We start from the raw sequence: 14165 nt of genomic DNA on the forward strand, positions 1-14165 counted from the left end.
CAGAGTTTTGCTCTTATTGCCCAAGCTGGAGTACAATGGCATGATCTCGGCTCACCACAATCTCTGCTTCCCAGGTTCAAGTGATTCTCCTGCCTCAGCTTCCCGAGAAGCTGGGATTACAGCTAGCTAATTTTGTATTTTTAGTAGAGACGGGGTTGAACTCCCAACCACAGGTAATCTGTCTGCCTCAGCCTCCTAAATTGCTGTGATTACAGGCATGAGCCACTGCACCCAGCAAAATATTTAACTTAAATGACACTTTACCGCAATATACTTCCATAGCTGAAATAAGCTCTTAAGTCTTTATAAACCTATCCTGAAACCTAATCAGTATAGCAGAAGAACCTTTTGCCACGTGAATAATCACCCCTGACATAATTTGATTTTCATTTATAAGATTCTCTTAGAGCCAGGTACAGTGGCACACACCTGTAGTCCCAGCTACTCAGGAGGAGGCAGGAGGATTATTTGAGCCCAGAGTTCCAGGCCAGCCTGGGCAACATAGTGAGATCCCATCACTTTGAAAAAACAAAACTAGATTCTCTTGAAGTGGGGCATAACTGTATTTCTGTGCTAATGTGAGGCTCCACAGGTATGCAAGACATAGTGGCTCTGGGTTTTCTTATAACATATTTCCTTTTCTTTTGTCAGTGCACGATCTGATTTTCTGGCGAGATGTGAAGAAGACTGGGTTTGTCTTTGGCACCACACTGATCATGCTGCTTTCCCTGGCAGCTTTCAGTGTCATCAGTGTGGTTTCTTACCTCATTCTGGCTCTTCTCTCTGTCACCATCAGCTTCAGGGTCTACAAGTCTGTCATCCAAGCTGTACAGAAGTCAGAAGAAGGCCATCCATTCAAGTGAGTTGAACTCTTAAAAGCAACATTTTACGTTTTAGTGGAAGGGTTCACTGAGGCTGATAGGTATAAAACTCAGACCTGACTAAAAATCAAGAATTATGGGGCCTAATGCAGCTGATTGGTGGCATGAAGCATCCCCTAGAAACCTTGAAATCACCTTAAGAAGTGGCCAAGTTAGGAGCCAAGAACTTTTTGACAAATTAAAGGCTCATACTTGAAGTTCAAACAGGAAGTCCTTGAAGGGAGTCCTTCATAGAGGACTCTAAATTCTTGAGCAGGGCAGGGAAAGCAGAGCACCGAGAGCAGTGCTCAGTTAGACGGGGTCCCAAGTGCATGGTTTTATTTATTTTTTCATTTTTTTTTGGAGACAGAGTCTCACTCTGTTGCCAGGCTGGAGTGCAGTGGCGCGATCTTGGTTCACTGCAACCTTCCCTTCCTGGGTTCAAGCAATTCTCCTGCCTTAGCCTCCTGCGTAGCTGGGACTATAGGCAAGTGCCACCACACCCAGCTAATTTTTGTATTTTTAGTAGAGACGGGGTTTTACCATGTTGGCCAGGATGGTCTCGATCTCGACCTCATGATCCAACTGCCTCGGCCTCCCAAAGTGCTGGGATTACAGGCATGAGCCACCCTGCCTGGCCCCAGGTGCATGTTTAAACCCCAACATAAGTAAGGCTTGAAATGGCTTTGAATCTTGATGTTGAGTGTGTGCTGTTGGTAATACCAGAACTCAGTGTTTTCACTCTTGGTTTATTACTGATTTCCCCTTATCTCTTACTAGCTTAATATTAGAGCCTTAATTAAGCCTTAATGAAGTCAGTAGATCTTCTGACTACATTTCTAGTATACAATTTCTAGCTTTTCTGATTGTGCTCTAACTTTAACAAATGTTTTCTTCACACTTTCCTCTTGAAAATCTTACCCCATAAACAATGTTGACTTTAACACGAGCAAATGACAGTTTTTTTGTTGTTGTTTTTTGCCCACCTGCAACTGTCCTGATTGAGTTATAGACAGTTTTTAAAAAGTTGGTTTTTTTGCCGGGCGCGGTGGCTCACGCCTGTAATCCCAGCACTTTGGGAGGCCGAGGCAGGTGGATCACGAGGTCAAGAGATCGAGACCATCCTGGTCAACGTGGTGAAACCCCGTCTCTACTCAAAATACAAAAAATTAGCTGGGCATGGTGGCGCGCGCCTGTAATCCCAGCTACTCAGGAGGCTGAGGCAGGAGAATTGCCTGAACCCAGGAGGCGGAGGTTGCGGTGAGCCGAGATCGTGCCATTGCACTCCAGCCTGGGTAACGAGAGTGAAACTCAGTCTCAATAAAAAAATAAAGTTGTTTTTTCATAGAGAAGGAGACCTTGCTGTGACCTCTCAGGACTACAAAAGAATAGTTTTCTGGCCGCACCTATGTTGCTTATATTTTCTCTTGGTGGAAACAGAAGGAATAATTTACAACTATATGTGGCATTAAAAATGTTATTGTAGTTTGGGTGCGGTGGCTTACGCCTGTAATCCCAGCAGTTTGGGAGGCTGAGTTGGGCAGATCACTTGAGGTCAGGAATTCAAGACTAGCCTGGCCAACATGGTAAAACCTTGTCTCTACTAAAAATACAAAAATAGGCCAGCCGTAGTGGCTCACGCCTGTAATCCCAGCACTTTGGGAGGCCAAGGCAGGTGGATCATGAGGTCAAGAGATTGAGACCATCCTGGCCAAGATGGTGAAACCCTGTCTTTACCAAAAATAAAAAAATTACCTGGGTGTGGTGGCATGCACCTGTAATCCCAGCTACTCCAGAGGCTGAGGCAGGAGAATCACTTGAGTCCAGGAGGTGGAGGTTGCAGTGAGCTGAGATCACCACTGCACTCCAACCTGGTGACAGAGAAAGACTTCATCTCAAATATATATATGTGTACAAAAATTAGCCAGGCATGCTGGTGGGGGGCTTGTAATCCCAGCCACTCAGGAGGCTGAGGCAGAGAATCGCTTGAACCCAGAGGGCAAAGGTTGCAATGAGCCAAGATCCCATCACTGCACTCCCTCCATCTCAAAAAACAATAATAAATGCAAATTGTGTTTTTTGTTTTTTTCTTTTTATTTTATTTTCTTTATTTATTTTGAGACAGCATCTTGCTGTGTTGCCTGGGCTGGTCACTAACTCCTGGGCTTAAGTGATCCTTACACTTCAGCTTGCCAAAGTTCTGCATTTACAGGCATGAGCCACTGCAACTGGTTTGTTTTTTCTTTTTTCTTTTTTATTTTTTGAGACGGAGTTTACCTCTTGTTACCCAGGCTGGAGTGCAATGGCGCAATCTCGGCTCACCGCAACCTCCGCCTCCTGGGTTCAGGCAATTCTCCTGCCTCAGCCTCCTGAGTAGCTGGGATTACAGGCACGCGCCACCATGCCCTGCTAATTTTTTGTATTTTTAGTAGAGACGGGGTTTCACCATGTTGTCCAGGATGGTCTCGATCTCTTGACCTTGTGATCCACCCGCCTCGGCCTCCCGAAGTGCTGGGATTACAGGCTTGAGCCACCGCGCCCGGCCTGTTTTTTCTTTTTTAAGTAAAGGTCTTGCTCTGTTGTCCAGGCTGTAGTGCAGTGGCGTGATCACAGCTCACTGCAGCCTTGAACTTCTGAGCTCAAGTGATCCTCCTGCCTCAACCCACCACCCCACCCCAGGTAGCTGGGACTACAGGCATGCACTACCACACCCACCTATTTTTTTTTTTATTTTTTGTTAGAGATGGAGTTTTACTATGTTGCCCAGGCTGGTCTCAAACTCCTGGGCTCAATGATCCTCCTGCCTCAGCCTCCCAAAGTACTGGGGATTACAGGTGTGAGCCACAAATTAGTTTTAACAAGTCAATATTGTTGAATGAGTGGATAAATTTTACTATTTTGCAACAAGCTCTGGTATCTTACTGGTTTTTTTTTTACCCCCTTCTTTTGCTTGATAGTGTTGCAGACTTATAAAGTGTTTTGTTTGTCAAGCCTGTAATCACCCACCTTGGGAAGACAAGGCAGGAGTACTGCTTGAGGCCAGGAGTTGGAGACCAGCCTGGGCAACAACACAAGACTCCATCTCTAAAAATTCTTTTTCTTTTTTTGGGACAGAATCTGGCTCTGTTGCCCAGGCTGGAGTGTGGTGGTACAATCTCAGCTCACTGCAACCTCTGCCCCTGGGTTCAAGTGATTCTTCTGCCTCAGGCTCCCAAGTAGTTGGGGTTACAGGCGTCTGCCATCACACCTGGCTAATTTTTGTAGAGATGGGGTTTCACCATGTTGGCCAGGCTGGTCTTGAACACCTGACCTCAGGTGATCTGCCCACCTCTGCCTCCCAAAGTGCTGGGATTACAGGCGTGAGCCACCAAGTCTGGCCTAAAAAAATTTTTAAATTTATTTTATTTATTTATTTTGAGATGGACTCTTGCTCTGTTGCTCAGGTTGGAGTACAGTGGCACATAGTTTCTTTTAATTTTTTAAAAAATATATTCTAATTGTGATATAATAGCTATTTATAATAAAAGAATCTGTCTTTTAGTCAGTATTTAATTGCTTGGACATGACTATACCAAAAAAAGTCAAGATACTTGGACCTACATGTGTAATCGTCAGTACAAATATGGCTTTCCAAAACATTTTTTTAAAAAATAAAACAGTAAAGTTATAGTATAAACAAAATAGTTTTAGAAACTTTAGGATATATTCAAGAAACTTTAGGATATATTAAAATTGCTTAAAAAAATACCTTATTTTTATGTGTCTGGGCTCTTAATTACAAATACAAATGTGGTTTTCCAAAATGTTTCAAAAAAAAAACCTTAATGGGCGCTGTGACTCACGCCAGTAATCCAAGCACTTTGGGAGGCCAAGGTGGGAGGCCTGAGGTCAGGAGTTCAAGATCAGCCTGGCCATCATGGTGAAACCCCATCTCATTAAAAAAAAAAAAGACAGATTAAAAAAAAAAACCTTAAATTTTAGCATAAACAAAATAGAGTTTTAGAAATTTCAGGATATGTTAAAACTGCTAAAAAAAAAAAAAAAAAGGTACCTTGTTTTTATATGTTCTGGGCTCTTAATTATAAATGGATTCACCTTAATGAATATACAATAAGGCAGTAAAAGTTACACCGAACAAAGGACAGTTTACTGTGCATGACTGTCCTACACAGACATCTCGCATCTTTGCCTCTGCCCGCTGGATGATAGTGTGTCCCCACTCCACCTGATGACAACAAAAAATGTTCCTACAGATTCTAAAATGCACCCTGGGCACCAATTTTACATTCTCAGTAACTACTGTGTTAACAAAATCTTCTTCCATGTCAAATGTATGACTGTTGTTTCTTCTTCTGGAAGAGCCTACCTGGACGTAGACATTACTCTGTCCTCAGAAGCTTTCCATAACTACATGAATGCTGCCATGGTGCACATCAACAGGGCCCTGAAACTCATTATTCGTCTCTTTCTGGTAGAAGATCTGGTTGACTCCTTGAAGGTTAGTTTGTTTCTGCAGCTTTTGGTTTTTACCCAGAGAGATCTGGAAGTAGGCACTGAAGGAACTGGAGTTTGTGGTCACAGGTTTATTAAATGGTCCTAATTATAAATTAAGAAATATCAAACAGAAAAAGCAGGACTCGGTTATAATACAGAGGAAAAACAGTATATAGGATTTTATCAGACAGAAATGAACATATGCTTATCTCAAGTCATTCTATAATGAGATAGGAGTCATTAGAGAAAGATACAGCCTTTTGCTGGGGAACAAACATCAGAACAGAGGTGATATAATTGGTAGCAGTGTAGTTTCAGTCTTTGGACCTAAGAGAACTACAGAATTCTCTCACTTACTTTCAAATGTATAACACAAGTAGGGAACCTTCATTTGAAGTTATCCATGTCACACATCACTAAATGTATCCAGATTTAATTAGCTGGAGGAGAATGACATCAGTTAATGTAAATTTTGCCTTATGGTTATTCCTGCATAACCGTTTGACGTTGGCCTTCACAGCTGGCTGTCTTCATGTGGCTGATGACCTATGTTGGTGCTGTTTTTAACGGAATCACCCTTCTCATTCTTGGTAAGATGGCAAGGAGAATGTGCCCAAACTATTACTCTTTAGTTTGTAAGAATAAGAGTGAAGAGAATGCCCAGCATGGCTCCAACTCATTGTGCATTGCCCAGTCCTGACCCAGAGAGATCTGGAAGTAGGCACTGGAGGAACTGGAGTTTGTGGTCACAGGTTTATTAAATGGTCTCAGTGATAAATTAAGAAATGTCAAAACAGCTGGTAGTAAAGGACAGTTGTCTAGATTTGGTTTAAATTTGTTTACAGAGATCATTTTGGTAATGCGGTAATTGTTATTTGTGGTACAAAGATGATAGCCTATATACCTGGAGAGGTGTTTTTTTGTTTTGTTTTAACACTACCTTAAATTAGCTGCCTAACTGGCCTTAATTGGGAGCTCTAACGAGGAGTTCTCATTTTAGGAATATTTGTGTTTTCTTGTATTTTGTGAGAATAAATGTATGTTACTCTGAGTCTTAAGACGTGACTGTCTCTCTTATACACTTGCCATGTCCCATGATTTTGTCTTACAGCTGAACTGCTCATTTTCAGTGTTCCAATTGTCTATGAGAAGTACAAGGTAAGCATTTATCTGTTCCAAATCAGATGTGCCAGTTGATGTGTGACTACTTTTAGTTCATTTTTGAGAGACTGAATTTCAGAGCAGTCTTTTTATAACTATTTCTACCGTCTAATTTTGTGAGGCAAATGCCTATTAGAAAGTGGTGGCATTAGTTTCCTCCAAGAAGAGAAACTGGATATTTAGGAGAGAGAGGACTAGGAAAGAGAAACTTTTTTTTTTTATACCTTGGATGCCTTTTGAGTTTTTAATCATGTGGATGTATTTTCTATGCAAAAGTAGTAAGTTGAAAAAATGCTTAGGCCAGGTGCAGTGGCTCATACATATAATCCCAGCACTTTGGGATGCTGAGGGCAGAAGGATCCCTTGAGTCCGGGAGTTCAAGACCAGCCTGGGCAACATGGCAAAACTCTGTCTCTACAAAAAATATTAGCCAGATGCAGTGGCCTGCACCTGTAGTTCAAGCTACCATGCTAAACCAGGAGAATCACTTGAGCCCAGGAGGCAGAGCCAAGATCATGCCATTGCAGTCCAAGCCAGGGTGATGGGAGTAAAACTCTGTCTCAAAAAGGCCAGGAGCAGTGGCTCACACCTGTAATCCTAGCACTTTGTGGGGCTGAGGCAGGCATATCACTTGAGCTCAGGAGTTTGAGACCAGCCTGGCCAACATGGTGAAACTCCATCTCTACCAAAAATACAACAATTAACCTGGTGTGGTGGCACACGCTTGTAGTCCCAGCTACTCAGGCGGCTGAGGCAGGAGAATTGCTTGAACTCAGGAGGCGGAGGTTGCAGTGAGCTGAGATTGCACCCAACCTGGGTGACAGAGCAAGACTTCATCTCAAAAAAAAAAAATGCTAGGCCAGGCGCGGTGGCTCAAGCCTGTAATCCCAGCACTTTGGGAGGCCGAGGCGGGTGAATCACGAGAGATCGAGACCATCCTGGTCAACATGGTGAAACCCCATCTCTACTAAAAATACAAAAAATTAGCTGGGCACGGTGGTGCGTGCCTGTAATCCCAGCTACTCAGGAGGCTGAGGCAGGAGAATTGCCTGAACCCAGGAGGCGGAGGTTGCGGTGAGCCGAGATTGCACCATTGCACTCCAGCCTGGGTAACAAGAGCGAAACTCTGTCTCAAAAAAAAAAAAAAAAAAAAAATGCTTAAATGAATAAAAGCCAGGTGTCTAAAAGGAAACTTTGAACTCTAGGTTATTGAGGTAAATTCAGGTAATCCATCTGTATGAACAGGTGTTTGCATTGTTGGATGACGTGTATCAAGTACACCAGATAACTGTGAGATTATTCATTATGGATGAAGTCTTCCATCAGGAGACTTTTTGGCGTTTGGTATTAAGTGAATTAGTATTACACAAGAGCCGTAACAAACATGACCACAGAAAATAGGTTAGACACACAGTTTCTGGTATTTGGAAACTGTTATATACTCCAGTGTCTCTAAAGAAAATACTTAACAAGTAAGACTTCACCTCTGCAAAAGACGAGTGATTTTTTAAAAAATTTTTAAGAAAGTAGGGGGTGTTTATGGTGTAATTTGGATTCTAAAACTAGAAGTTTTAAAAATACTTTTAAAAACTGGGTATTTTCGTTTTCTAGACTAGTCAGTAGTGTTTAAAAAATGGTTAAACTAGACAAAAGAGCAATGCCTCCAGGAAAATTGGTGACCTGGTATGTTGCCACAACTGAATCTATTTTCCTTCCTTAAAGACCCAGATTGATCACTACGTTGGCATTGCCCGAGATCAGACCAAGTCAATTGTTGAAAAGTAAGTACATTGAAAGACCACAGCATCATGAGGTATGCTTTCTTCCCCCCAGTTATCTTAAGTACCTTGTATAAAATGCTGATTCAAGGAAAGTAACTTTCACTCTAATAAAAACCTTGGTTAATAGTTTCATTTTACTAGAAATTATTTATGGCTGCTTCTGCAAAAAGAAAAAAAAATCCTTTGTATCTTTCTTTTTTGGCCCTGCCTTCTGGACCTTTGTTATCTTAGATTAAAAATTATCGGCCGGGCGCGGTGGCTCAAGCCTGTAATCCCAGCACTTTGGGAGGCCGAGGCAGATGGATCACGAGGTCAAGAGATCGAGACCATCCTGGTCAACATGGTGAAACCCCGTCTCTACTAAAAATACAAAAAATTAGCTGGGCATGGTGGCGTGTGCCTGTAATCCCAGCTACTCAGGAGGCTGAGGCAGGAGAATTGCTTGAACCCAGGAGGCGGCGGTTGCGGTGAGCCAAGATCGCGCCATTGCACTCCAGCCTGGGTAACAAGAGCGAAACTCTGCCTGAAAAAAAAAATTATCGATAGGCCAAGCATTTTGATGCACACCTGTAATGCCAGTGCTTTGGGAGGCTGAGGCAGGAGGATGGCTTGAGCCCAGGAGTTTGAGAGCAGCCTGGGCAACATAGGTAGGCCTTGTCTCTATTAAGAATACAAAATTAGCTGTGCATGGTAGCATGTGCCTTTAATCCCAGCTACTGGAGAGGCTGAGGCAAGAGGATCAATGGAAAAAAAAGATAAGTGAGATTTTTTTTGGAAACGGTCTCACTCTGTCACCCAAGCTGAAGTACAGCCTCGACCTCCTGGGCTCAGGTGATCTCCCACCACAGCTTCTCCAGTAGCAAGGACCATAGACTACTCTGCCTTTTTGAACTGGCTAAAATGTTCTTGGTTGCAGGTGGGTATGGTGGCTTACACTTTGTAATCCTAACACTTTGGGAGGCCAAAGTGGGGGATCATGAGGTCAGGACTTTGAGACCAGCCTGGCCAACACAGTGAAATCTCATCTCTACTAAAAATACAAAAATTAGCCAGGTGTGGTGGGCCGCACTTGTAGTCCCAGCTACTCAAGAGACTGAGGTGGGAGAATCGCTTGAACCCGGGAGGTGAGGTTGCAGTGAGCTGAGACCACACCATTACACTCCAGCTTGGGTGACAGAGTGAGACTTTATCTCAAAAAAAAAAAGTTCTTGGTTGCTTCCCCACATTCATTTTCATGTGTATTCATTTAAGCCAAACACATCCCTGTCAGAAACAAAAGTTCTAGTAAATAAATAACTTAAGGATCAAAGTCATCTTTTCTAAAATTGCCAAAATCACTGTTTCTATTTTTTTAAACCAATTAATAATTAAATCAGGTAATAACATATTGATAAACATCTTTATGACTCCCTGTATCAAAGAGTTGTTTTCTTCTTTTTACTTTGTTTTCCCCCATACCTGGAGGACATGTTTTTTTCTTTTTTTTTTCTTGCTTTTTAGAGCCAGGGTCTGTGTCACCCAGGTTGGAGTACAGTGGCACAAGTTGAAAGCTAATTGCAGTCTTGACCTCCCTGGCCCAAGTGATCCTCCCACCCAACCTCCTGAGAAGCTGGGACTACAGGCATGTACCATGCCCTGGCTAATTTTTTATTTTTTTGTAGAGGCAGGGGTCTCACTATGTTTCCCAGGCTAGACTTAAACTTCTGGGATTACCGGCATGAGCCACTGTGCCCAGTGTTTATTTTGAATTATTCATAGCAATACTGTGAACCTAACACTTTGAATTAAAATGTTAACATTTTTTCTTTTTCTTTTTTTTTGAGACGCAGTTTCGCTGTTGTTACCCAGACTGGAGTGCAATGGTGTGATTTCGGCTCACCGCAACCTCCCCTTCTCAGTTCAAGCAATTCTCCTGCCTCAGCCTCCCGAGTAGCTAGGACTACAGGCGCACACCACCATGCCCAGCTAATTTTTGTATTTGTAGTAGAGATGGGGTTTCACCTTATTGACCAGGATGGTCTTGATCTCTTGACCTCGTGATCCACCCTCTTCGGCCTCCCAAAGTGCTGGGATTATAGGCATGAGCCACCATGCCCGGCCCTTTCTTTTTTTTTTTTAAGATGGAGTCTTGCTGTCACCCAGACTGGAGTGCAGTGGCGTGATATCAGCTCACTGCAAACTCCGCCTTCTAGGTTCAAGGGATTCTCCTGGATTCACTTGCCTCAACCTCCCGAGTAGCTGGGATTACAGGTGTACATGACCACACCTGACTACTTTTAAAATTTATTTTTAGTAGAGACAGGGTTTCACCATATTGGACAAGCTAGTCTCGAACTCCTGATCTCAAGTGATCCACCTACCTCAGCCTCCCAAAGTGCTGGGATTACAGGTGTGAGCCACTGCGCCCAGCCTAAAATGTTAACATTTTTCATATTTTCTTCAGATACTCTTTAAAAGGCAAAGAACAGTTTAAAAATTGTTAAATCCCCTTTGTACCCCCTTGAGTTCCTTTCCCACCAGGCTTTAATGCTTTTTCCAGCTTTATAAGAGGAAATTTTCAATATACCCAGATAGGTCTAGCTTGATGCCAGGATCTTCACCTGCTTTTTGCTTTTTAAAAAAGTATACATTGATATTAAAGCCAGGTGGACAGTTAGCATAAATATATATATCTAGGCCAAGCACAGTGGCTCACGCCTATAATCCCAACAATTTGGGAGGCTATTGCAAGCCAATCACCTGAGGTCAGGAGTTCGAGACCAGCCTGGCTGACATGGCGAAACCCCATCTCTACTGAAAATACAAAAATTAGCCAGGCATGGAAGTACATGCCTGTAATCAGCCACTCAGGGGACTGAGGCGGGAGAATCACTTGAACCCAGGAGGGGGAGGTTGCAGTGAGCAGAGATCACGTCACTGCACTCCAGCATGGGCAACAAGAGCAATTTTCTGACAGTGGTCTAAAAAAAAAAAAAAGCAGAACTTCGCCTCAAAAAATAAAAATAAATAAATATATTCATTTATATATATTATATAATGCATATTATATAATTAGAATATATATATATATATTTATTTATTTATTTATATATGGAGGCCAAGGTGGGCGGATCATGAGGTCAGGAGATCGAGACCATCCTGGCCAACATGGTAAAACCCCATCTCTACTAAAAATACAAAAATTAGCTGGGTGTAGCGGCACATGCCTGGAATCCCAGCTACTCAGGAAGCTGAGGCAGGAGAATTGCTTGAACTGGAAGGCAGAGGTTGCAGTGAGCTGAGATCATGCCAGTGCACTCCAGCCTCGCAACAGAGCTAAATTGTGTCTAAAAAATACCTATATATGTGTGTGCATATATGTTTATATATATTTATATTTATCTGGTTGTTTTACCCGATTTGTGAAAGATGATCGTAGGTCAGCTTTAGATCTGATGTCTTTTTTCTTTTTTGAGATGGAGTCTTGCTCTTTCACCCAGGCTGGAGTGCAATAACGCTATCTTGGCTCACGGCAACCCTCTGCCTCCTGGGTTCAAGCAATTCTCCTGCCTCACTCAGCCTCCCAGGTAGCTGGGATTACAGTCGCCCACCACCATGCCTGGCTAATTTTTGTATTGTTAGTAGAGTCAGGGTTTCACCATGTTGGCCAGGCTGATCGCAAACTCCTGACCTCAGGTGATCCTCCTGCCTCGGCCTCCCAAAGTGCTGGGAGTACAGGCATGAGCCACTGTGCCTGGCCAGATCTGTGCCTGGCATATTTGACTGCCAGTGTTAGCTGATGTGTCACCTGCTATGGGATGTGACATTTGTGGAGAGAGTAGCCTTGACATTCACTGAGGGATATAAATGACCATAGTGATGCCTTAATGATTTCAGAACACCTTTGCCAGAATAAAAGGGACCTCTGGTGTCCTGTGAAGGGCTAGGAACCATTACCAGCTTCCAGACTTTTTGAGACAGTCTTGCTCAGTGCAGTGGCAGGATCTCGGCTCACTACAACCTCTGCCTCCCGGATTCCAGCAATTCTGCCTCAGCCTCCTGATAGCTGGGATTATAGGCGTGTGCCACTACACCCAGCTAATTTTTGTATTTTTTAGTAGAGACAGGATTTCACCATATTGGTCAGGCTGGTCTCAAACTTCTGACCTCAAGTGATCCACCTGCCTCGGCCTCCTAAAGTGCTGAGATTACTTATAGGTGCGAGCCACTGTGCCAGGCTGAGAGAATGCTTTTCACATTGCTTATGCAAGTCCAGGACTGTTCTCTAGCATCACTGTTAAAATAAAAACCTAGAACAAATACTTACATTTTCACTTTCTTTCTCCCCCTCCCCGCCCCACTTTTCTCAATAGGATCCAAGCAAAACTCCCTGGAATCGCCAAAAAAAAGGCAGAATAAGCACACGGAAACCAGAAATGCAACAGTTACTAAAACACCATTTAATAGTTATAACGTTGTTATTTGTACTATGAAGGAACATACTCAGTGTCAGCTTGAGCCTGCATTCCAAGCTTTTTTTTTTTATTTGGTGTTTTATCCCATCCTTTCCCTTTAGCCCTCAGTATCAAGCACAAAAATTGATGGACTAAAAAAAGAACTATCTTAGAACTCAGAAGAATAAAGAAAGAATCAAATTCATAGGATAAGTTAATACCTCAATGGTGGTGGAGCTTTTACCTGTAGCTTGAAAGGGGAAATATTGGAGGTAAAAGAGAAAATGAAAGGACACCTCTGGGTCCTTCTCTCCAGTTTTCAGCACTAGTCTTACTCAGCTATCCATTATAGTTTTGCCCTTAAGTTAAGAAGTAATAATTAACTTATGAAAAATTTATTTGGGGACAGGAGTATATCTTGTTTTTTTTTTTCCAGCCCTCATATCCTATCTTCCTGTCCCACAATGTGAGCAGCTACTCCTGATATTCCTTTTCTTTAGTAACTTTCAACTTGAGGAGTAACTTATAGGTGATAGTGATAATTCCTGATTCTGATAATGCCATCTGATAAAAAATAGAAATGGAAAGTGGGACTGGAGAGGGAGTCGAGAGTGCTATAGTGGCCACCACGCCCTCTGCCGCTATCCCCAGGGAAGGGAAGTCTCCACCATTTGGGAAGGTGGTTTCTGTCACTGGACACCAGTTCTGAGCATTAGTTTGAGAACTCATTCCCGAATGTGCTTTCCTCCCTCTCTCCTGCCCACCTCACCTTAAGTTTAATAAATATGGTTGTACTTTTCTTACTATAAAATAAATGTCTGTAACTGCTGTACACTGCTGTAAACTTGTTAGAGAAAAATATAACCTGCATGTGGGCTCCTCAGTTATTGAGTTATTGTGATCCTGTCTCATTCTGTGGGGGGAACATTCTCAAGAGGTGAAATACAGAAAGATGATTCCCATTTGAGGCTAAGTTTTTTCTTCACTTTCAACATGAAAATTCCGCAAACTTGAAAGAAAAATCATCGGTGAGTTCCTTCAGGTTCTCACTCATAGTCATGATCATCGAGAGGGAATATGCACTGGTGAGTTTAAAGTAAGGGCTACAATATTCAATGGTCCCCAAGTACTGCAGCTGCAGAAAGCAGTGGAAGGAAATCTTTCTGCGCATTTTGGGAAAATGAGGAATGTGGATGAGTGAAAGGTACCCTTGCCTTACTGTCTTATTTTCCTAGCCTCTTCTGAGTGTTTTAACTGGTTTCCTGTCCTAGTAGGAAGTCCATCCTCCATCATCATCCTCTGCCCTCCCAGGAAGTCAATGATTGTCTTTTTGGGCTTCCCTCCAAAGGACCTTCTGCAGCGGAAGCACCACATCCAATTCTTTTCTTTTGTTGCTGCTGTGTTTAGATAATTGAAGAGATCTTTGTGCCACACAG

The 14165-nt window shown here is 42.7% G+C and overlaps 1 protein-coding gene across 5 annotated transcripts in view; it reads left to right on the forward strand.

The window, feature by feature from the left end:
• Positions 1–13691, forward strand: part of RTN3 (reticulon 3) — a 72177-nt gene extending 58486 nt beyond the window's left edge. For all 5 annotated transcript variants that reach the window (XM_054240995.2, XM_002755454.7, XM_035263047.3 and 2 more), the window contains 6 exons: positions 652–859; positions 5220–5358; positions 5875–5944; positions 6466–6512; positions 8238–8296; positions 12649–13691. In XM_054240995.2, the coding sequence (XP_054096970.1) occupies positions 652–859; positions 5220–5358; positions 5875–5944; positions 6466–6512; positions 8238–8296; positions 12649–12694 (569 nt within the window). In that variant the 3' untranslated portion in view covers positions 12695–13691. The remainder of the gene's footprint in view (positions 1–651; positions 860–5219; positions 5359–5874; positions 5945–6465; positions 6513–8237; positions 8297–12648) is intronic.
• Positions 13692–14165: the final 474 nt, after the last annotated feature.

This window comes from Callithrix jacchus, chromosome 10 (genome assembly GCF_049354715.1).
Source record: "Callithrix jacchus isolate 240 chromosome 10, calJac240_pri, whole genome shotgun sequence".
Classification (NCBI taxonomy): domain Eukaryota; kingdom Metazoa; phylum Chordata; class Mammalia; order Primates; family Cebidae; genus Callithrix; species Callithrix jacchus.